Raw genomic sequence first — 21,968 nt, forward strand, 5'->3', positions numbered from 1 at the left:
CACATTCATGTGCACACAAATGTTCACACAGGCACTCAGCTTCCCCAAGGCAGTGATGCCCAAACTATCTGCAGTGAAGGACCAGTTTCTCTTTTCCCCATGCGTTGTGAGCTGATACTCTTGTAAAGTTCAGTAAAAATGAATCATCAGAAAAACAATCACATGCTTGGTTGTCCTGAAAATGTCAAAGTGCTATAAAAGGTTCTGAATGCTTACCCTCTAGTTCTGTACTTATCTTTGGGACCAGTAAGAAACAGTTCAGGGGCGAGCAGGGATCTGCACACGGCACATGGAATCATTTGCCTTAAGTCCCAGCACCCCCACACAGAGCCTCAGGCCAGAGAAAGTAAATGCAGGAAAGCCGGATTCCTGTGTCCACCGAGGCAGGAGCGGGTGTGGTGGGGGATCTCACCGGTTTCCCTCACCCTCTCTGCTTCTTCCAGGGTAGGTTGCTATGTACGGAAAATAGGATACAGGCAGGGGGGACCTCCCAGGCCGGGAAGACCCAATGGGAGTGAGGCAGGGAGCCAGAAGGGGCGCCCTCTCCGCCTGCTCTGGAGTCCACTTGGCTTGGCCTGTCCTCTCCCTTCCCAGCTCCACAGCAACCTCACTCCTCTGTGGAGAGGTTCAGGAGAGTGAGGCTCTGATGAGAGATGCTTCTGATGCGGGACACCTCTGTGGTGGGAGTCCTGACACTTCCTAGGAACTCTTTCCAAGGGTTTCCAAGCACTTTTATGGGTTTCATAGGCTGGGAGAGAGGAAAGAGGTCACGGGTGGCCTTGGCTCACTCCCTACACGGCCTTCTCCCCACCCCTAGAAACCCGGACAAGGGCATCCAGTTCCTGATCTCGCGCGGCTTCATCCCCGACACCCCCATCGGTGTGGCTCACTTCCTCCTGCAGCGGAAGGGCCTGAGCCGTCAGATGATCGGGGAGTTCCTGGGCAACAGCAAGAAGCAGTTCAACCGCGATGTGCTGGAGTGAGTACCTCGCCCTCGGGGCTCCCCTCCTGCTCCCTCCTTGGCTCCTTCCTCCCCCGCCCTGCCTTCCCTGGGTCTCCTAGGAGTCCCAGGACCTCATCCGGGGAAGAAGGCATCAAGGGCAGGGCGCCCAGGACCATTTCCCAGAAATCCTTGCGTCATCCATAACTGCTTCCTGATTGGCCACAGGAGTCAGAGTCACATGATCTTTAGCCAATCACAAATCTTGATCAGCCTGTGTTCCTCCTTGAAAGTCATTCAAATATTTATTAAGTGCCAGGCACCATTTGAAGCACCAGAGTTACAGAAGCTATGAAAGGAGACAAAAAGATCCCCCTCTTTGCTTTCCTCTAGGGGAAGAGAAGAAGCCTGGGAAAGCAAAGGGCTGTACAGGTGCTGGGGCAGTGGCAGTCACTGCCTTGTGTCTCTGCCTTGTGGCTAGTCCCCTCAGTCCAACCTCTCCCTGTCACTGGCCAGCCCCAGACTCCGGCACACGTAGCTCGCTCCCACACAGACTTGTTTTCATATTGGCCATGCAAAACATGAGGCAGAAGAAAGAAGGGGTTGGACTAAGGCTTTTTAGATGAAACTGTGATTCCATACAGATAAATTAACCACCCAAATCACAAAAAAAGTTGCTAATGCCAAATAGATGGGTGGGAGGGCTGGGTGTGGGGACCGCTGTTGCCAGTGCTCGGCTGTGTTGGCGTGGACAGACGCTGGCAGCAGGGCGTAGATCTCTAGCTGTCCCTCTCTGGAGCTGCTGGCTGGGGGGTGGTGTTTCTCTGGGCTGAAGATCCAGGCCTTGGAGCCAGAGGCCTTGAAGCTTCTCCTTTGGAAGGAGGGAGTGAGGCCCCACAAAATCTGCTGTGTGGAGCCTACCTTCCCCAATCCCTGCCACTCCCCTAAAGTTCTTTCTCTCTCCCACTAGGTCCCCTTTTAAGTTCACTTCTTTCTTGAATGTCACTGGTCTGTAGGGGGCCTCCCCCATTTTGCTCTCCTCTTTCTCCTCAGGTACAGTCAGCAGGTGGGAGGTTGTTCTCCATGGGTTCCTTTTATACTTGCAAGGGCCTGCTAGAGATTGTCAGGGGCCCCTTCTGCCCAAAGGTTTGGAAGCTTGGGGAGTCATTGGCCTGACTGGCAAGGTCATCTGTGTTCCTGGAGTGGAAGCTCAGAGACCTGGCATCTGTGTATGGAGCCGTTTGGTGCGGTGTCTTTGGATAAGTCACTGCTCCCTAGCCTGTGTTTCTGTGTCTGTAGAGGGAGGGGGGTGGAGTATAAGAGGTAGACCAATTGTTCTCTGAAATCCCTTTGGCCTCTCACATTCCTTAGTTTGCTATTTGGGGTGGTTGTATAACTCAGTACAGTCAGAAGAATGAGGGCTTGGATCCTTCTGAGGCAACCTGAAGTCCCCGGATGGCCCTTCATTGGCAGAACCCAGTTTCTGCTTGTGACCGAGATGCCCCAGGTGTCTCACTTGGGAAAGTAGACTTAGAAATACACATCATCATTCCCTTTCCCTCCCCCTCCGCTCCCTCCCTCTGCTCCTGCTCCTACCACAGTGATAGGAAGAGGAGAAAGGTCCTTGTTTTCCTCTGCTTCTTCTTTTCCCTCTTTCCTCTGTCTGGTTTTGTTTTTGTTCCCATTCCCTTCCATAGGCTTCCTCTCCCCTGCCCAAGGGTGAGTGGAGGTGATGTGCTCTCTCACCCCTTCTTTCCGATGGCCGTGCACTCCCTGGGGGACCCGACCTTGTCCCTCTGCTTTGGACAGGGATGGCTCTGCCCTCGAGTGGTCCAACCTCACACACAAGCCCTGGCTATCTGTTGGTCTGTCTGTTCTCTTCTGCTTCCCCAGTCCCCCTGTGGCTGGGATGCTGCAATTCTAACCTGCCCACTGTTGGTCTGGAGTGCTGGGACACTCCATTGTCCTCCAGCCCTGGTAGTGCTGAGCAGCACAATGAAAACTAATTACCATCCTCCCTGGGAGGCTGAGTGTGTGGAGCGTGGGCTGGAGACTCAGATCAGCACTGAGGCCTGTGCCGGGAAGGGGAGCAGGGCTGAGGACTGGGCCAGCAGGGGAGGGGAGGCATGGGTCACCCAGATCACCCAGATTTGGGTGGGCAGGGCTGGACTTGCCCCTTGAGGGGCTCTCCTAGAAGAGGAGGCTGTATGACGAGGCAGGAGAAGTAGGCTGACCTGGAGTGGAGGCCCAGCTGCTCACCCTGTCCCTGTTGTGTAACTTTGGGCAAATCACTGTTCTAGGCCTCAGTCTCCTCATCTGTAAAGTGGGAGGTTCGGGCTGTGTGATCTCCACAGTGCCTCCAAGACCTGTGAATCTGGATCTTTCTGCTTCCTTAGTGCCCTGTGGCACCAGCATCCTGAAGAATCAGCTGCCCTGAGTGTTATGGCCATGCTTTGGGACAGAGTGACTCTGCCCTCAGGTTCCAGGGAAGTGCTGGGTACCAGAGTTCATGGGAGAACACGATGACCGTTCATCAGTCATTCAACAAACACTGAGTGCCTTCCATGTGTTTGGAATAGGGCTGGAAGGGGCATCCTGTGTGTGTGGGAGGGGGAATAGGCAAAGCTCATAGCCTCGGGGAGCTCACAGACTGGGCCTCAGGGCAGAGAGATGGTGAGGAGGAGCATGAGAATAGAGAAGAGGGGGCCAAGGGCCCCCATCTGGCATCCTGGGTCTGGGGAGGCTCGAGTGCAGACCCAAGCCCTGGTTCTGCCCCAGTGAATGCCTCGGTCCCTCTAGCTTTATTCTGAAACCAGGCAGGCCCTGGGGCTCTGAGGCCCCAGCACGCTCAGCCTCTGCACACTGACTCAGCTCCACAAAAGGAAGCTTGTTCCCCCAGGTCAGCAGTTTGGACTGCTGGGTTTGTCTCCACTGTGCGGAGGGCCTTCTGCAGAGTGCCAGGAGGAGACGGAGGAGCAGGGAGAGGCAGACATTAGCAACGGAGCCGGCTCGCTCAGGTGTTCAACGTTTTCCTGCCACTCAAACTAGTGCTCCTGGAACTTTCCAGAATCTGCTGCCCCTTCCTGTCTCCCGCCAGAGAAAGCGCGCACACACACACACACACACACACACACACACACATACACACACACACACAGAGTTGCCTGGAAGGCTTCATTGGGATTCCACATGGCTCCCCTGCCCCCACCCGGTGACATTCAGCAAGTCGCAGCATCCATTCTGTACAAGGCTGTTTGCTGGAGAAAAGGACATAAATCACCCATCCCCTTGGAGATGTAGAGGGAGGGGGGTGGAGTGTGAGAGGTAGACCAATTGTTCTCTGAACAATTGCCACAGCGCTCTCCTAGGAGCAGCCAGACTCGGAAGGGTAGAGGAGAAGAGCCTGGAGAGGGTGGGTCTTAGGGGAAGGAAGAGGAGGGTCTGGGGCAGCATCTCCCCGGGCAGTGTCTGAGCATCGTGTGATGCAGGGACATTTGCCCCCAGAATCAGGCCCTCGGCGCTCTTGGAAGCTGATGTCTCCATGCTCTGTGTCCTCTGTCCACAGATGATGCACTACAGGAAGGAATGTATTCAACCAAGCGTTATCAAATAATGATAGGAGTTTTTTTGGTTTTGTTTGTTTTGAGGAGAAATCAGCCTCAGTTTGTTTGTAAAGTGGTGATAAGAGTGCCTACTTCATAGGAAATAATTTTTAAAATGCACTTAACTCAGTGCTTACACTTAGGAAGTTCTCTTTAGGGTTAGCTACTTCTATTATTTATTATCTTTACCACTTGAAAGCATGAGGCATTTGATCCTCCCACCCCATCCGTCCCACCCCCCACTGCCTAGGGACATCTCACATGTCTCAGGTCGGGTTTTAGGTCACCTGTCCTCAACAGACTATAAGACCTGGGAAGGAGCTGATGGGGAGGGAAGGAAGCTCATTGTGGGGATGTCACACCCTGTGAGGAAGTCTTCCGGGAGCCAGACAGCAGCCAGGGTTAGGAGCCCTTGGGGCTGGAAACATCTCCCTCTCGGTTTTCACATGGCTGGGAGATTTGGCTCTGCTCTATTTCCTTTCTGAAATGTTCGCTTCAGCAGGTTTGAAAGCCAGTGGATGGGGGTGTTCCAAGCTGGCTGCGAGCGGTCTCTTTTCTGGCCTGGGTGATTTTTTCCGATGTGGATCACACGTGCAGGGTGGACATCGGTATCTGTCATGTCCATGAAAATGTGTGAAGGGCAGCTTCTGGGCTGAGCTGCCGGAAGACAGTTTCCTGGGTGTTCCACCCCTCCACTGCATCTTCTCCATCCTTTGCTAAATTCCAAGATGTATTTGAGTTTGACGTTTTGGTCAGATGTCATTATTTCATTCCAAGGAAATGTGTGTGGCAGGCCAGATTTGTTCTTCTTAGGGGACATTTAGAAATGAAGACAGATTGTCTCTCAAACTCAGCAGGGTGGAAGGCTCTGGCTTTCCATCTCTAGGAAGAAATTACTCCGGAATGTCCTGCCCATCATGCCGTGTGTCACCTTATTCCAGGGGAATTCCCTTGAGGAAGGGGAGAGCAGCCCAGGACCCAGGCAGACCCTTATGCTCTGGAAGAGGGTGGAGGAGGCCCAGCGCAGGCACGGACAGACTTTGGGCCATTTCCACTGTTTTGAAAACTTCCCACTGACACCACCCAGTGTCTCTTCTAAAAGTGGCATCTGTTGGTTTATGACCTTGACCCTTCACCCCTCCAGGGCCCCTCTCCCACTGCCCACCTCCTCACTGATAAAGAAGGGATTCTCCTTAAGAGTAAACAGTCATAGGATTTAACACCCACTTCATTCCTCAATGTGGAGCTCTCGGGACCCCAGGTCAGGGCTAGACAAGCCAAGGGTCCAAACTCCCTTTGGCTCTATGGGTTTAGCATATATTTAGGGATTTTACATAAAAATGACCATACCTGGCCTCAATTTGTTTCTGATCACTCAGGCCCCAGCTCTGGAAGGGTCTCTCTCAGTCAATGTGAGACTCAGGTGTGGCTGCAACTGGCCACTCTTTGGGGGGGTGAGGGGAGCTTCTAAGATAGGGCTTCCTGGGAGTCATGCTCTCCTGGAATTTATTAGAGGGGAGCGTGCCCACCCCCATGAGTGAGCAGCTGTGTAACATCAAGGTGACAGCTCACATTTATCAAGCCATTACTGTGAGCCAGCAGGCTCTGTCCTAAGAGCCTTTCATGCAGAAGCTCATTCCATCTCCACAGCAACCCTGGGAGGTCCGTGCTACTAATCTGTACCATTTTACAGAGGAAGGAGCCAAGGAACAGAGAGGTTAAGTAGCTGGTTCACGGTCACAGAGCTGTTCAGTGGCTGAGACTGGAAGCTGGTTGCATAACCTGTGCCCTCGACACCATCCCTTCCTGCCTCTGTGCCTCATCCCAAGTGTGGCCTGAATGCTTTTCTAGTCCCTGGTTTATAGACCCTGATTGTGACTTGGGGCACTTGGGGACGGCAGAGGTTGCCTGGTCCAGTTCTCTCATTTTACAAGGCAGAAGCTGAGGCCCAGAGAGAAGAAATGATGAGCCCCTGGCCTGTGGCAGAGAAATTGAACTGAGGCACGTACCACCCCATCCCTTGACTTATCTTTATTGGCTGTGCTCTCACCCTTATCTGAGAAACTGATTCATAAATCTCACGAGGTCTGAGCTAGCTTCAGCTCTCTCTCTCTGGTGTATGTATATTTTAAAAGGTCAACAGACGAATGTCTAATGGTGGAATTTGGGGCAGAGTTCATTGGTGGTAAAGGAAAGGGTCTTTCTAACACCCAAGCTACAGGGGACTCTGACTCCGCTTAGCTGGGGTACGAACTCAGACTTGGTTTCCAGGTTCATAAGAAAAATGATTGTTTATGAAGCCCTGTTAGGTACCAGGAATTTTATACACGTTTTCTCTTTTAAAACTCACAAAAGCCCTGCCAGTTAGGTGCTATAGGTGTTATGTCCATTCTGTAGATGAGGAGACTGAGGCACAGAGAGGCCAGTGACTAGATCACACAGTTAAATGATGGACACTAGATTCAAACCCAAGCCAAAGGTCTGACCTCTTCCCGCGTTACCCACTGTTATTGCTTAGAGCAGTGGTTCTCAAATGTTGGTCCCCGGACCAGCAACAGCACCTGGGAAAGTGTTCAGCATGCAAATTCTCAGGCTCCACCCCACAGGGACTGAATCAAACTCTGGGGTTGGGGCTCAGCGAGCTGTGTGTTCACAAGCCCTCCAGGTGATTCCAGTGCCCACTCCAGTTTGAGGGGCACAGGCAACGGGTGATGCTGTCAAGTGCAGGAAAAGACAAGTCATCTCAGGCAGCCTCATTGGCTTCTCATTTGTCTGGGTGGTTCAAGCCTAATTCTTTTGGTTCCTCTGTCTACAAGGTGTGACTGGCAGCCATCCCTTCTGAGGCCCCCTCAAAAGAGATTTTCTTTATCCCCAGAACCCCTCATGCAAGGTCCTTTCCTGTGACACTTGTCACCAGGAGCACCGACAGGCCCCCCAGCATCAGTTGCTGCTGCTCTATTTTCTTAACCACATTGCACTTCTCCAAAAAGCTCTGACCTTTGTGGAGCATGAGTTCCGACTAACAAAAATAACTCTCTGGCAGATGGGGATATTTTTAATTGACTTGTCTACGCCAGGAATTGCAGAATTAAAATCCTCCATCCCAGGGCAGTAGGTGGATTCATTGTCCATCCCAGTCCTGCAGCCTGGAGCACCAGTCCCGTGTCTACAGCTCACACACCTCTTCCAGGGCCTCAGCTCCAGCCTCACCTTCCAGATCTTTGCGGTCTCTTCCGGCCAATGAAAACTCCTGTTGCTCTTGTTATCTATTTTCAGCTGCCAGCCAGTTTCTTTGTCTGCCAGACACTGTCTTGCTATCATTAAAAAAAAAGAAAAAAAAAAAAAGTTGAAGGTGAAGTTCATTTTGATCACACTCTTATACGATGCTTCGTTTACCTGTGACACAAACTGATTCCACACGCAGATCAGCGTTAACAAGCAATTTTATGCAAGATCGTACGTGTTTACATAGACGGAAGGAACATCTGTGCTTATGTTTCCCTGGCTCTTGTGAGGTGTTTGCCACAGCCCCGGCAGAAACCCAAGGAGAGGGAGGCCCGAGCAAAACCTGCCCCACTCAGATTCACTCGTCAATCATTTGCTCCTCCCGGCACTGGACCAGACCCGCGCCGTTGGGGGTAGGCTACTCAGCACCGGTTTCCCTGGTTCTCATCGCTCACCCACTTGCACAGGCAGCTGCAGGAAGAGGGAAGTCTGTGCACACCACACTGCCTGGCCGCCCGCTCTCTGCAGCCATAGGGCCATTTCCCGGGCAGCTACGTCCAGGGATCAGGGCCAGCTCCAACTGATCTCAGCAGATAGGCCAAGCAATCCTGGGCCACTGGGCAATTTCCAAAGGTGCAGGCCAGGGGGCTCCTTCCCCAGCTGATAACAGGCTCAGGGCCCCATCCAGTCACTCTGTTGGTCTCTTGCCCACTTATTCACCCTATAGAAGTTAACTGAGTTTACATATATGTGAGGGCTGCAGAGCTTAAAAGAACGGCCCCTGCCCTGAGGAATCTCTTAGCCTGGTAAGGAAAACAGGCAACCAAATGTTAGGACACAGGGAGGTAAGCGCAGTGGTAGATGGAAGACATGTCCAGGGTGCAGTGGGGGTTGAGGAGGACGCCTGGCTCTTGGTTGATGGAGAGACAGAGACCTGCAAGAGTGCGGCAGCAGGAAGAAAGACCAGCACGTGCAAAAGCATGGAGGCACGAGAGTGAGACTACAGGAAGCTCAGGGTGGAGGGGCAATATGACAGGGGCAGGGGGAGCTGGGAAGATAATGGGCTTGCTTGCGTTGCTGAGGAACTTAGATTTCATGCCAGGGATGATGGGAAGCCCTTGAAGAAATGTAAGCAGAGGAGTGAATGGCAGGACCAAATGAGTGCCCTAAAGGATAGTGCTGGAGGAGGGAGGAAAGGGGTTTGGAGGCAGGGAGGCTGCTGAGGAGGCTGTGGCAATAATAGTCCTGGGGAGCCATGATGAGAACTCCCAACTTCAGTGCTGGCCCCAGGGAGGGGAGAAGAAGGCAGCGCCTGGTGCCTGGCGTGGGAGGAGAGCAGAGGTGGCACGTTGCAGTAAACAGCCTCCTGGGCTGCTGTAAATTCAGAACGCTTGGTCTTTGCATATGAATATGTTTGTGCTTCAGGCCCACTAGTTGATGGAGCAAATTATGCAAAATAAATGTGCGTGCATTTTCATGTGGAGGAGTGGGGTGGGGACAGAGATGCTGAGTTTCATCTGAAGAATTTATCAAGCTGGACTTGGTGGGATATTTACCCAGGACATGCTAAACTGTTAAATGCCAGGTAGAGCATGAAATCCGTGCAGCCTGGCTTCCCTGCAAGAGATGCAGCCACAGCCTCTGTTGGTGGGACTATTCCCAGTGATGACATTCACACCAGAGCACCCCAGATAAAGTCAACAAAATGTGCTGGTCAGGTTCCAACTAAATGCATAGAGGTGATGGTTTACACGAGCTCTTTGCTCTCGGTGGCACCATTACCTAGTGCGGTCTTTTATAAACATCCTAGTTCAACCCCAAAGAAAATGAGCTAGTTAGACTTAAAATAATAAGAGATAGTAAGAGTGGACCTATCACAAGAGATAAATGCTTTGGAGTTCTCAGCATGCAGATAGCTCCAGTGGAGCCACTAGAACAGGTGAGGCCACCTGGAGGGAGATTGATAAGAGGGAGAAGGGGTCTAGTGCCCAGCCCTAAGTTAGAGGTCAGGTGAGGAGGGAGCCCCAGAGAGGAAAGAGTTAACCTAGTGGCGAATGAGTGAGAGGGGTGTCTCCAGAAGGGAGTGCTTTAACCATGCATTAACCAGTGCCAACCACGTTGATGCCGCCAAGAGGCTGGTGAGATGAGGATGGACGAGAGCCCGTTGGGCTTGGTAACATGGAGCCCCTGGTGGCCTTGACCAGAGACAGTTTGATGGCGTGGTGGGCTTGAAAAGCAAATGGGCCTGAGGGGGTGGAGACAGCATGAGTAGGGAAGTCTTCCAGAAGTTTGACTCAGAAGGAGTAGAGAAAGGGGTAGTGGCTAGCAGACAATGAAGGGTCAAGGCAAGCTTTTAATTTGTGAAATAGAAAATACACAAATTTGTGTGCTAGGGAGAATGATTCTGTAGAGAGGGAAAAATTATCAATGTATGAAAGAACATCTCAGACTTTGTGCGTCCAAAATGGAAGTCTCGGTCACTCCTCCAGCATAAGTATCCTTCCCGTCATGTTCCGTCTCAAGAAATGGTACCAAGTTAGAGCTCCGGGCCAAATCACACCCCACACTCCCACCGGATGTTCCTCTCAAATGTCTCTCAAATCATCCACTCAGTTTGTCTCCACTGCGTCCACCTCAGCCCATGTCCTGTCATCTCTTGCTTGGGCCTCTGCAGTTAAGCTAACGGATCCCCTGCACGTTCCTGTCCTGTCCGAGCTCTCCATTCACTCTCACCCAACAGCCAGAGGAATCTTCTTAAAACAGACTGGATCGTGTCATTCCTCTGACTGTACCCTCCCACTGTTTCCCGCTGCCTTCAGGATAAACTCCCCACGTCCTTCCCATGAGCCATGAACTCTGACTGATCAAGCCCCTACCCACCTCCCTACCCTCATGGCCTGCCGTTCTCCATTCTCCCCCTTACCCTCCGCATTGCAGTCTCGACCTTTTCTAGGTCTCTGAAAGTTCTTTCCTACCACAGGGCCTTTGCACGCGCTTTCCCCTCTGCCTGAGAGCTCTCCACCCCTCCCTTACCTTTGGTCAACTTCTGCTCATCTTTCAGTTCTTGGCTCAAGTGCCGTGTCCCCAGAGAGGCTTTTCCAGACACACCAGTATGAAATATGTCTCCTTTGTCCTCTCCTGTAACCTTGTTCTTCCCCTGTACAGGACTTTTTATAATGAAATCATTATTTTTTGACTCCACATCAATGTCTCTCTCCCCTGCCATGATAAGGACTGTGTTTGTTTGTTTGCCATTTATTCCAAGTGCCTAGCATAGCACCTTGCACACAGGGAGTACTCAAAGCATGTTTGTTGAAAGAAAGAAGGAAAGGCAGCCAGTCACTACCAGGGGTTAGAAAAGGCCTGAGAAGGAGAAAGATAAGAGGTCAGGACTGTGGTGCCTGCTGAGCCTCCACGTGCCCGGGCTGGCTCTGGGTCTGTGCCGGCTGCTAAAGAGGGAGAGATTCCTCTTGCTGCTTTCGCCAGGCCCCTTATGGTGTCACTTGTCCCCCTCACCCTGCACAGACCCCACCAGCATCTGGGTGAGATAGCAGCCCCCCACCCCACCCCGGAGAGAGACACTAGCACAGGCCCCTGAGCAGGAGAGGGGCTGGCTGGTGGGTGGGCCTGGCCCACAAGATTCCAGCAAGAAATGTGATGTGTGCAGGCCCTGCAGGGCCAGCTCTATGAGGTGCTTTGGTCTCATGTGCAGTAAAAATAATGGGCTGCTGGTTAATATCACACAGGATAGAGATTAAGTCATCACACACTTATTAAAGCACTAGGAACAAGAGTAAATGAGAGCTCAGAGGGAGCAGGCTCTCCACAGGTGTGAGGACCCCCTGACACACACACACACACACACACACACACACACACACACACCCAGGATCAAGGGTGGGAGGGCAGCTCGGGAAGGGGCCTCCCAAGACCCGAAGCTGAGAGATGGCTCTTCCTCATGGGTGGGTGGGCCAAGCCCCTCTGTGGCTGTAGCTTTGCCCTCTGTGAATTGGGGAGATCATATGCCAGCAAAGACCACTGGAAACAAGTGATGTCTTTCATCTTACATGTGGTCATACGAGGGGAGACGGGCACCTCCCGGATGACGGTGGCTGTCCTGGGTGGGGGCAGCAGGATGGATTTGGAAAACACTGGGCTCCCCACCTGGATCCCAGGGAGGCAGAGAAGTATGGAGGGGTGGGTTTTTTTTTTTTTTTTTTTAATCTTCATTTTATTGAGATATATTCACATACCACGCAGTCATACAAAACAAATCGTACTTTCGATTGTATACAGTACCATTACATAGTGGTACATTCATCACCCAAATCAATCCCTGACACCTTCATTAGCACACACACAAAAATAACAAGAATAATAATTAGAGTGAAAAAGAGCAATTGAAGTAAAAAAGAACACTGGGTATCTTTGTCTGTTTGTTTCCTTCCCCTATTTTTCTACTCATCCATCCATAAACTAGACAAAGTAGAGTGTGGTCCTTATGGCTTTCCCAATCCCATTGTCACCGGAGGGGTGGGGTTTTAAGTGCTGGTGGATACTGCAAAGTGAGAGAAGCAGTGGGAAAGAAGGTGAGAGAAGAGGAAGGAGATAGGGAAGCAAGGAAGGTGTTAAGTCCAGTATTAAGGCTGGAGGGAGAACCAGGCTGTGGAGGAGAAGGATTGGGGGTGACTCCAGGGTGACCTTGGTCTCCGGAGTGGGGGGAGCATGCCAGCCAGGACTGTCGGAGCCTGGAGCAGGCTTGGTGGAGAGGGCAGCCTGGCTCCCAGCCGCCCTCCCTGGGAAGACACAGGCCCACCCGGAAGGCAGGGAGGGGGTGGAGGGAGAAGCCGGGGCCGTGAGATGCTTTCCAAAGCCAGCCAGAAATGACGTGGCACTGACTGTGCTCTTATTCTGTGCGTGGGCTCTCTGCTTCTGGGTACCTGTTGGAGAAGGTTGGGGTGGGGAGCACTGTGAGGGGCCCAGCCCCACTCTGAGACAGGAGGGGCTTATCTCTTCGAGGAGAGCAGTGCTTCCACCACTCAGCACGGCTGCTTTCCTCCCACCTGCCGCTTTTACAGCTGGAAAAAACGCAGGGTACCCCCTCCCACCAAACAGTGATGCCCATGGTGGGCACCGTAGGGGGAAGGCAGGAAACAGGTGTGTGTGTGGGGGGGTCTCCATCTTATGTACCTCCATCCCTCCCCCTCTTGCTGCCCCACCCCCAAATCAGCCCCAGATAGCTGGGTAGGGACACGTTGACCGCATGGGCTGGTGCCCTGGTGGCCATGAGTTGCTGGACCCCATTTGAAAAGCCTCCATGTGGGCCAGAAGCCCTCCTACCCTTGAGCTTAACTCAGCCTCTCGTTTTCAAATTTTAAGGATCACCTGGAAAGCTGGTTAAGCATGCTGATTCCCAGGCTCTGCATCCAAATGTTCTAATTCAGCAGATCTGGGGTGGGTTCCAGGCGGGGTCCCCAGGACAGCCGCTGGCAGGTGTTTGATGTCGGGACCCCTCCCCCTGCGCCGCACCCCAGGCCGTGGTGGATGTGTACCGCGCCGGCGTTCCCGCCTGACGGCTTCTCCCCGGCCTGCTGGTGGCTCACTCCCGGGGCTCTTAGCCGCGGCCCCAGAGAGCAGGCTGCCTTTCACCTGAGTGAGTGTTCTGGAAACGAGGCCATCGCGCTTGGCCGAGCAGATCCCGCCCGCTTCCAGCTGCTCCCGCTGCCTCCTTCTGCGCCTGGGCGCGCCGTGCCCGCGGCTAGCAGCGCCACCCCCTTCACTGTGGGGGCGCCTGGTCCCGAGCACAGGGCAGGAGTCCCCGGGGAGAGGCGCCGGGAGGGGCGTGGACACCGAGAGCGGGGGCCGGGGCCTCGGGGAGAGGGCAGGGGCCGCAGCGGGGAGAGGGTGCACGGACGGGCGGGGGCACGGCCTGGGGAGCCAGAGGGACGAAGGGCCACGGGCGGGCCTGGGGTCCCTCACGGAGCTGACCTGCCCATCAGCATGGCCAGCTGGGGTGCCTGCCCCCCACCTTGGCCCCACAGGGGTCCAGGAGCTCCTGGGCTGAGGAGGTGCGCTGTGGCTGCTTCTCCACTCCCTGCCCCACCTGCCCGGCTGCGCTTTTTTTTCTCACCTTTCCTCTCATTCTCTCTGTTTTTCTCTCCCTGTTTGATTTCTACCTTTTTCTCATTCTGTCTCCCCGGTTTCTATATCTTTTTGCTAGTCTGTCCTCTTTTCCTTCTTGCCTCTGTCTTCTCTTTCTCTCTTTTTTCCTTCTGTTTATCTCTTTGTTCTGTTTCTCGCTTTCACTCTGTATCTCTCACCATCTCTGTGTCTCTGTCTCTTAGTGTCTCTTCTCTCTCTCCATCTTCTCGTCTCTCTCTGGGTGTTTGTCTTTTCTCTCCCTCTCCGTCTTTCTGTCTCCATCTCTCTCCGTCCCTCTCTCTCTGTCTGTCTGTCCTCTCCTCCTCCCTCCCTGGCTTTAGCTCTTGGTCTCTGCTGCCTTCCCTGGGCCCCTTCCTTCTGTCATCCCGGACCCCTGCCCTCTCGGGTGCCACCCCTCCCAGGATTCCTGCTAAGGCAGGAAGGGGTGAGGGCTGGAGGGTCCCAGCCCCATTGGGAGGGGCCCCAGGGGCAGTTCAGGACAGGGTTCGGCAGGGTGACTTTGGCCTCTGTCCCCCATTCTTCATGGAAGCAGAACATTCAGAGGCCGGAGGTGGCGGGGCCCCTGGGGAGCGGGAACCCTGACCTCCTCTCTTTTCAGAAGAGGAAACCGAGGCTCCGAGAGGTGAGTCTGTGAGCCAAGGTCATTAAGGAGAACATCAAGTGGCTGGGCCAGGTCCAGAGTTTGGGCCTCCTGTTCTCGGCCCTGTGTGTTGCACCATCCTTCCCACATTGAGCCAAATTTGCCACTCACTCCTCAGAGGCCACGATCTTCCCAGAGCCTTACCTAGGGGCTGGGGGCCGGTTCCAGGGGCAGCTGCTGGGTGCTGAGTGGGGCTGGTCTTTGCTCCTTTACCATTTTGCCTAAAGCAAGAGGGGGGAGCAGGAGGGGATTTCAGTCACCAGGAGCCCGAATGGGAAGCTAAACTTTACACTTGAAAGAAATTCAGGCTCCTTTGAGGTCCTTGAAGGAACAGAAGAGTAAATTGCATTTGTTCACATTTCAACCATTGTTGGGCTCTGAGATCCTCAGAGGTTGAGAGGAAAGAACTTGGGGTTTGGAGTCAGCAGCTCTGAGCTCAGCCTCCTCTCTGGCTGTGTGGCCTTGGTCAGTCAGCTGACCTCTCTGGGCCTCAGGTTTCTAGCTATGGAGTGGCCTGCCTCATGGGGCTGTTAAGCCTTCCCCTTGGGTTATGGAAGCGAGGCCCCTGGAGGGCAGGATGGGACTGGCCTGCCCGTCCCCTCCCACCTGGTTCCAGCCAGCAGGGGCACTGCGCCTTACTCCTCAGCCCCAGCACGGGCGGGAAGGTTCTGGTAGTGACTTCTCCTCACGCCTCCTCCCTGCCTCCCTCAGCTGCGTGGTGGACGAGATGGACTTCTCCAGCATGGAGCTGGACGAGGCCCTGCGGAAATTCCAGGCCCATATCCGTGTGCAGGGGGAGGCCCAGAAGGTGGAGCGGCTCATAGAGGCCTTCAGGTAGGGCCCCCCACCGTCCCCCACAACCCCACTCTCCTCTACACCCTCCAACACCCGCCTGGGACACAGGGGAATGGGTGGGGTGGGGCAGCAGAGCTGCTGTGAGCCTGGGGGATTGGGAGATGCTGGAGGGTCCATCGAGGGGGGGGAGGCTGGGAAGAGCCTCTTCTGGTGTAGGTGGGAGGAGGCTGGGGAGAAAGAAGAGAAGGAAAGAAAGGGGACAGCATCCTTGAGTTCCCTAAGCTGGAAGCAACGCCGATGTCCTCGTGGCTGGACTACGCCTCACCTGCCCCATCACCAAGCATCTTCTCTGTGCAAGGCTGGTCCCGTGGGGCACCCGTGGTGCTCTCAGTGGGGGAGTGGACTGGAGTCGCGGCAGACAGCAATCAACAGGGTGGGGCGGGAACCTCCCTGGGCTCAAAGCTCTCAGGGGACGGGGCGCCGCCCTCCACAGCCCCCAGCCCGTTGCAGGAGCCTTGGGTGGGAGGGGCTCAGCGTCCCCCTCCGTGTCGCCCCACAGCCAGCGCTACTGCATGTGCAACCCCGAGGTGGTACAGCAGTTCCACAACCCCGACACCATCTTCATCCTTGCCTTCGCCATCATCCTCCTCAACACCGACATGTACAGCCCCAATATTAAGCCCGACCGGAAGATGATGCTGGAGGACTTTATCCGGAACCTGCGAGGTGAGGTGGTAGGGGCAGCATGGGGGGTGGTGAGGCCGTCGCTTGGGCCACATTCTGTTCAGGGTTCATGCTGGAGGAAACCCCAAGGGTACTGCACCCGGATCTCTGGGCCTGGCATCTGGGGACTTGCCAGGAGCCGCTGACACTGCCCTTGGGCACTGCCCCTTTGCCCCCCATGGCACGCTGACCTCGAGACCCCATGGTTGGTGCCTCGGTGGTACCAGCCCTTCCCACTCCATGACATATGAGGCAGAGCCAGGAATGGGGCTTTCGAGTCCTAAGTCTCCTTAAGTCAGCCTTGCAGATAACTTATGGCTTCTACCAGCCATGTCCCTTTCTAGTAGATTTACTGCACCACCTGGCAGGGAGCAAAATAGAACTGGCAGAGTGTGATGTGTGCTCATTTTTTTTTTGTTTTTAGCATTTAAAAAATCAAAGTTAGACATGCACATAATTTAATAAAGTCAAATATTCTACAAGGCTTACTAGAGAAAAAAATGAGTCCTTCTCCCTCTCACTGCTCTCCTTCCCTTGAGACAACCACTTCCAACTTTTTTAGCTATTTATTTTGTGTTTCTTCTGATATCTCTAAATAACATGATACACGGCTGCTTTTTTTTTTCTATTACCTGTTCGACTGTTATAAAATGCATACTGCAAGGTGCATAAATCTGAGAGCTTGGTGCGGAATTACGTTTGTATACACCTGTGTAATCACACTCCGATCTAGATATAGATCATTTCCATTGCCTCAGAACATTCTCTCAGATCCCTTCCCAGGCAATACCCCTGCCCAAGAGTAACAACTCTTCTGACTTCTGTCATCATTGATTAGTTTTAGGTTTTCTTGAACCTTATGAATGGGATTATACATTATGTATATTCTGATTTCTTTGAGACAGTGCTGCTTGTTGACTTTTTGCTTTTAAGCATTATCTGTTCATTTTCCGTTCTAGAATGTAAGGATTTAGCTTTCTTGCTCTCTTTCATCCTCCTTCCCACTAAAACACCCATCCTGCACCCCCATGCTCCCCTTATAGCTGTAACATCATTTTTGTTGGATCAGTGTTTATGTTATTAAGATTAGGTAAACACAATTCCACGTGAGTCTTGAAGTATATAATGATTACGATTCCTTTCTACTTCTGTTTTCCTTGGCGTTATTAATTGCCTTCTTTTCCTGCTTGCTTAGCTCTCTATGAGCTCCCTCTGCCACTCATTCATCCCCAGACTCTCCACCCTAAGTGTCGAGTCCCTCTCAATATTCAGGCCCAGGAAGTACTCCATGGGTCCATCTCCTCGAGGGTCCCCCTCCCCGCTTCTCCAGCTCTGCTCCAGTGTGGTCCCCCGGTGGGACCTCACCCCACCACCATCCAGGCGTCCCCTCCACTTTGCTCCTGGGTTGGATCCCTGCTCCCGGATCTCCCAGCGTCCTTGTTTTTTATTTACTTCTGGGGAAAGGTACATTGGAGGCAGACTTTTTGAGAACATGCATGTCTCAATATATATTTTTCTAACTTTGCTCTTGTTTGGGAGTTTGGCTAGGAATAGGGGCCCAGATTGGAAACATTTCCACTCAGAATATTGAAGGTATTTCTCCCTTGCAGTTTAGTGGACAGTGCTGCCCTGCAATTCCAGTTCCTGACCTTTCGCATATTATTTCATTTTCTCGCTCTATGAAAACTTGTAGGCTCTCTGCTTCTCCTTTGTGTTCTGAAATTTTATGACGATGTGCCTTCTGATGGGTCATTTTTCACCCATTGTGCCTGGCACTGAGTTAGTCCTTTCACCCTAGAAACATGTCCTCTAATTGTGGGAAGTTTTCTTAAATATTGTATTTTTTCTTTATTAGAGAAGATGTGGGTTACAGAACAATTGTGCATAAAATATAGGATTCCCATATGCTACCCTATTATTAACAAATGTGTGGAACATTTGTTACAATTGATGACAGCACATTTTTATAATTGTATTACTAACTATAGCCCATGGCTTAAGTTAGGGTTCCCTGTTTGTGTGGTGTAGTTCCATGGATTTTTAAAGATTTTATTCTGTTACCATGTATGCAATCTAACATTTCCCCTTTTAATTACATTCAGATATATATTTCAGTGCTTTTAGTTAAGTTTACAATGTTGTGCTACCACCACCATCATCTATTACCAAAACATTTTCGTCATTCCAAATAGGAATTTTAAGCCTTAACTTCCCATTCCTTATCCCCACCTCATCCCTGATAAACTATTTACTAGATTCTGACTCTATGAGTTTGCTTATTCTAATTATTTCAAATGTTGAGATGCTATGATATTTGTCCTTTTGTGTGTGGCTTGTTTCACTCAACATGATGTCTTCAAGGTTCATCCATGTTGTTGTCACGTGTATCAGGATTTCATTCCCCCCTTTTAAATGCTGAATAGTATTCCACTAATGTATACACCACATTTTATTTATCCATTCATCAGTTGATGAACACTTGGGTGACTTCCATCTTTTGGCAATTGTGAATAATGCCACTATTCCAACATCAGTGTGTTAAATATTGTATTTGATAAATTTTGCCTCTATTTTCTCTGTATTTTCTTTCTGAAACTCCTGTTATTCAGATGTTGGATCTCCTAGCTTGATCTTCTAATTTTCATGGTTTTCCTATATGCCATCTTTGTCTTCTTGTTCAACTTTCTGGAAGCTGTCCCTCAGCTTTATCTTTCAAGTCTTCTAATTTTTATAGTTTCTGCTGTCATGTTTTTCATTTTAGAAACCTCCTTTTTGTTCTCTGAATGTTCCTCTTTTATAGCATTCTTTTCTTGTTTCATGGAGGCAGTAGCTTCTTGTATCTCTCTGAGATATTAGTGATATGTTTTATTTGTTTGTTTCATTTTCCTTCTCCCTGCTGCCTCTATTTCTTTTGGGTTCTTCCATGTTATAGTCTTTCCATATAAAGTTGGTGAAACTTGTTAAGTGTGCACCTCTAAAAAGCTGATTAAAGACTCTGTATGCATGGGGGGGTTGCTGATTGTGGGGCTTTCTGGTAGAGGGGATTCGTTGAGTTGTTTTATTGGGGGACCGCTACCACAGTATCTTTAGATATTTTCTCTTGTACCAGTTGATTCCCCAGAGAAGAAATGTCCAATCTGTTGCTCAAAGGGCACGAGTCTGATTGCCAGTGTTGTGAGATTTTTGTGGGAAGTTGGGGTACAAGGGGTCTTAGTGTACTGTTGTCTGTTTCCTTCCCCAGTTTTCACCATGATCTCCCATCCTTGGCCGTGCTTAGAGTCCCAGCCCAGAGCTCCTGGGTCAGCCCTTCCGGCGGATTCACCTGCAGTTTTCTGCAGGGTGGAGGAGGGGGGATGAAGACATCTCACAGCTGTTCAAACTGATTTTCAACCTATTTTCCTGTCTCCAGCCAAACTGCCCCTTCACTTTCAGGGTTCCTATTGCTGCCAATTCTGGAGCCTGTGTGGTTGGGGGCTTCTGACCTTGCTGCTGGCTTAGGTTTCAGCTTTCTCGGGTTTGGGATTTACCCACTCACCCATCCACTTTCCAGGTCCCGTGGTGCCATTGCTTCTCCCCCAGTTCTCTTTGTCTTTGCGGGTTTAAACCTTTAAAAGAAATTCCTTTTTATCAGAGTTTTTAGTGGGAGCAGAGGTGTGTAGTCTGCCATGCTTAACTGGGAAGGTTCCGTCCTTATTCCTGCTTTTCTTGCCTTCAGCCTGATTTCTTACAGCCCCCAGCAGTGCTGCATGGCTCCTTTGCCCGATTTTAAAGTTCAAGATCAGATGTGAAAGAGGTGGGGTTGGGAAAGGGATTTCTCATGGAAGGCATAATGTCATCTCAGTGATTGGGAAAACTCCTTTGGGGATATTTGCCAACGTTGTTCTATTCATAATTGTTTGCCTCTTCTAAGAGGAGCATATGCCCATTAAAGAAAGAACTGGAAGAAGTAGAAAGAAAAAAAATGTTTTAAATTGCCTCTGTTTCTACCTCCAAAAGAAAACTATTTTAATGTTGGTATATTTCTTTTCCTTTTTTTCCACTTTTAACATGTTTTTGTTTTATCACGTTGGAATAGTTTCTGCTAGCGTTTTTTTGTTGCCAGAGCTTTATCGTTACCTCCTGTCCCTCTTCACCTGATGTCTCACCACACAGGTTGGGGAGGGTCTTGTCACCTATTTAACAACTGATCACTGAGCACTGGGTTCCCTGCTCTGGGGTGCTTGTGGGGTCCAAGAGAGTGGAGATCCAAAATAGAAGAAGACAGAACATTTGACTTCAAAAGGGGGGTGGTGTGGAGGGGGTTGGCAGAGGGGGTCTGTGGCCTTTTGGGACACAGAGAACATTCTGGGGAGACAGATTTGCAGAAGCAAGGCACTTAGCAGGAACGTGGAGGCTGTACTTGGAGCAGGAGGGGAGGTTCTGTGTATGTAGTGGCAGAAGATGAGGCCAGAAATGTGTGTTTGGGCCAGGTCAGGAATTTGTCCTTAAAATAATGGGTGCCGGGAGCCAGCCATGGAAGGCATTGAAATGGGGACATGGCGAAATCAGTCTGGTGGGACAGGGGCTTCTGTCTGGACTCTGACACCCACCCACCCGTGCCTCCCCTTCCCACCCACGTTGGCAGGTGTGGATGACGGCGCTGACATCCCCAGGGAGCTGGTGGTGGGCATCTATGAAAGGATACAGCAGAAGGAGCTCAAGTCCAACGAGGACCACGTCACGTACGTCACCAAGGTGGAGAAGTCCATCGTGGGCATGAGGACAGTGAGTGTCATTGCAGGGCCAGCTTCCTCTCCCAGGGCTGCCAAGCCATCCCCACCTCCCATTTCCTTTCCTTTCTTTCTCCTGGATGTCTCCTCCCAATCTCCACCTGACCTTTCAAATCCACCTTTCCTTTATTCGTTCACTTAAAAAATAGTTATTGATTGTCTTCTCTGAGCCATGCCCTGCATCCTATTCTTCCACTTGCCTGATTTCCTCACTGCCTCTGGCTCCCAGATTTACTACAGCAGGAGAGCCTGAGGTGAGATGTCAAGAAAGACTTCCCCATGGTCTAGGGTTGAAGTGTCTGGGTGGATGGCCATGACGGGAGGTTTGGGGTCCTTTTCTCCTAGCACGGGATGGAAAGAGGCATTCCTGGTCGTCCTAACGAGACAGAAGGCAGGACACAGGCTCAGGTAAAAGCTCTAGACTGTGCTACCTCCAGCCATCTGGGTGCCCCACCCACTGGGACCTGTGTCACAAGCAATCTTTTCCACGTTTGCAGTGACTTTTTTGTGGGGGTGGAGGGGTTGTTAATAGGAATTTATTTGCTCACAGTTTTGAAGTTAAGAGAAAGTCTAAATCAAGGCATCAAGGCAATGCTTTCTCCTGAAGACTGTGGCATTCTGGGGCTGGCAGCTGGCAATGCTTTGTCCTTAGCTTGCCCTGCAATGGCTTTTAAAGTGGGCATTCTCTGTAGATTATTACACAACTTGAATGTTGGCAGAGACTAGTCATACCATAAATATAAAGGAACCACGACAGGTTCTCTTCTCTGTCTCTGGTTTCTCCTCCCTACCTTGCTGGCTCGGAGAGCGGGTAGGGAGAGTTTGGGCCTTGTCCGAGGCCCTGCCCTGGGCTTGCTCCTCTGGCTCTCTGTGGGAGGGCCCGTTTTTGCTTCAGAGCCTTCAGAGCTGAGGTCTTAGTTTCTGTCTGGTTTGCCAGTGACTGGCGTGTCTTACACTGGAGTAGATCCGAGGTATCCCTATAGCCCCCCTCTCTTGCACACTTGCTCTTGGATGTGTGGTGGAGAAAAGGGACATGGCGATGCCCTCAAGAAGGTCTTAGAGGGAAAAAGGTTGACAGTGACTGGATTGAACAATCTGCAAGCTCTTTGCAA

The 21,968-nt window shown here is 51.6% G+C and overlaps 1 protein-coding gene across 1 annotated transcript in view; it reads left to right on the top strand.

Moving 5' to 3' along the window:
• IQSEC3 (IQ motif and Sec7 domain ArfGEF 3) overlaps positions 1–21,968 on the top strand; it is a 112,238-nt gene that overhangs the window by 76,103 nt on the left and 14,167 nt on the right. Inside the window, 4 exon segments of the mRNA XM_037847947.1 lie at positions 818–979; positions 15,281–15,403; positions 15,924–16,090; positions 20,712–20,853. Of these exon segments, the coding sequence (XP_037703875.1) occupies positions 818–979; positions 15,281–15,403; positions 15,924–16,090; positions 20,712–20,853 (594 nt within the window).

Source organism: Choloepus didactylus, chromosome 8, assembly GCF_015220235.1.
Source record: "Choloepus didactylus isolate mChoDid1 chromosome 8, mChoDid1.pri, whole genome shotgun sequence".
Lineage (NCBI taxonomy): Eukaryota > Metazoa > Chordata > Mammalia > Pilosa > Megalonychidae > Choloepus > Choloepus didactylus.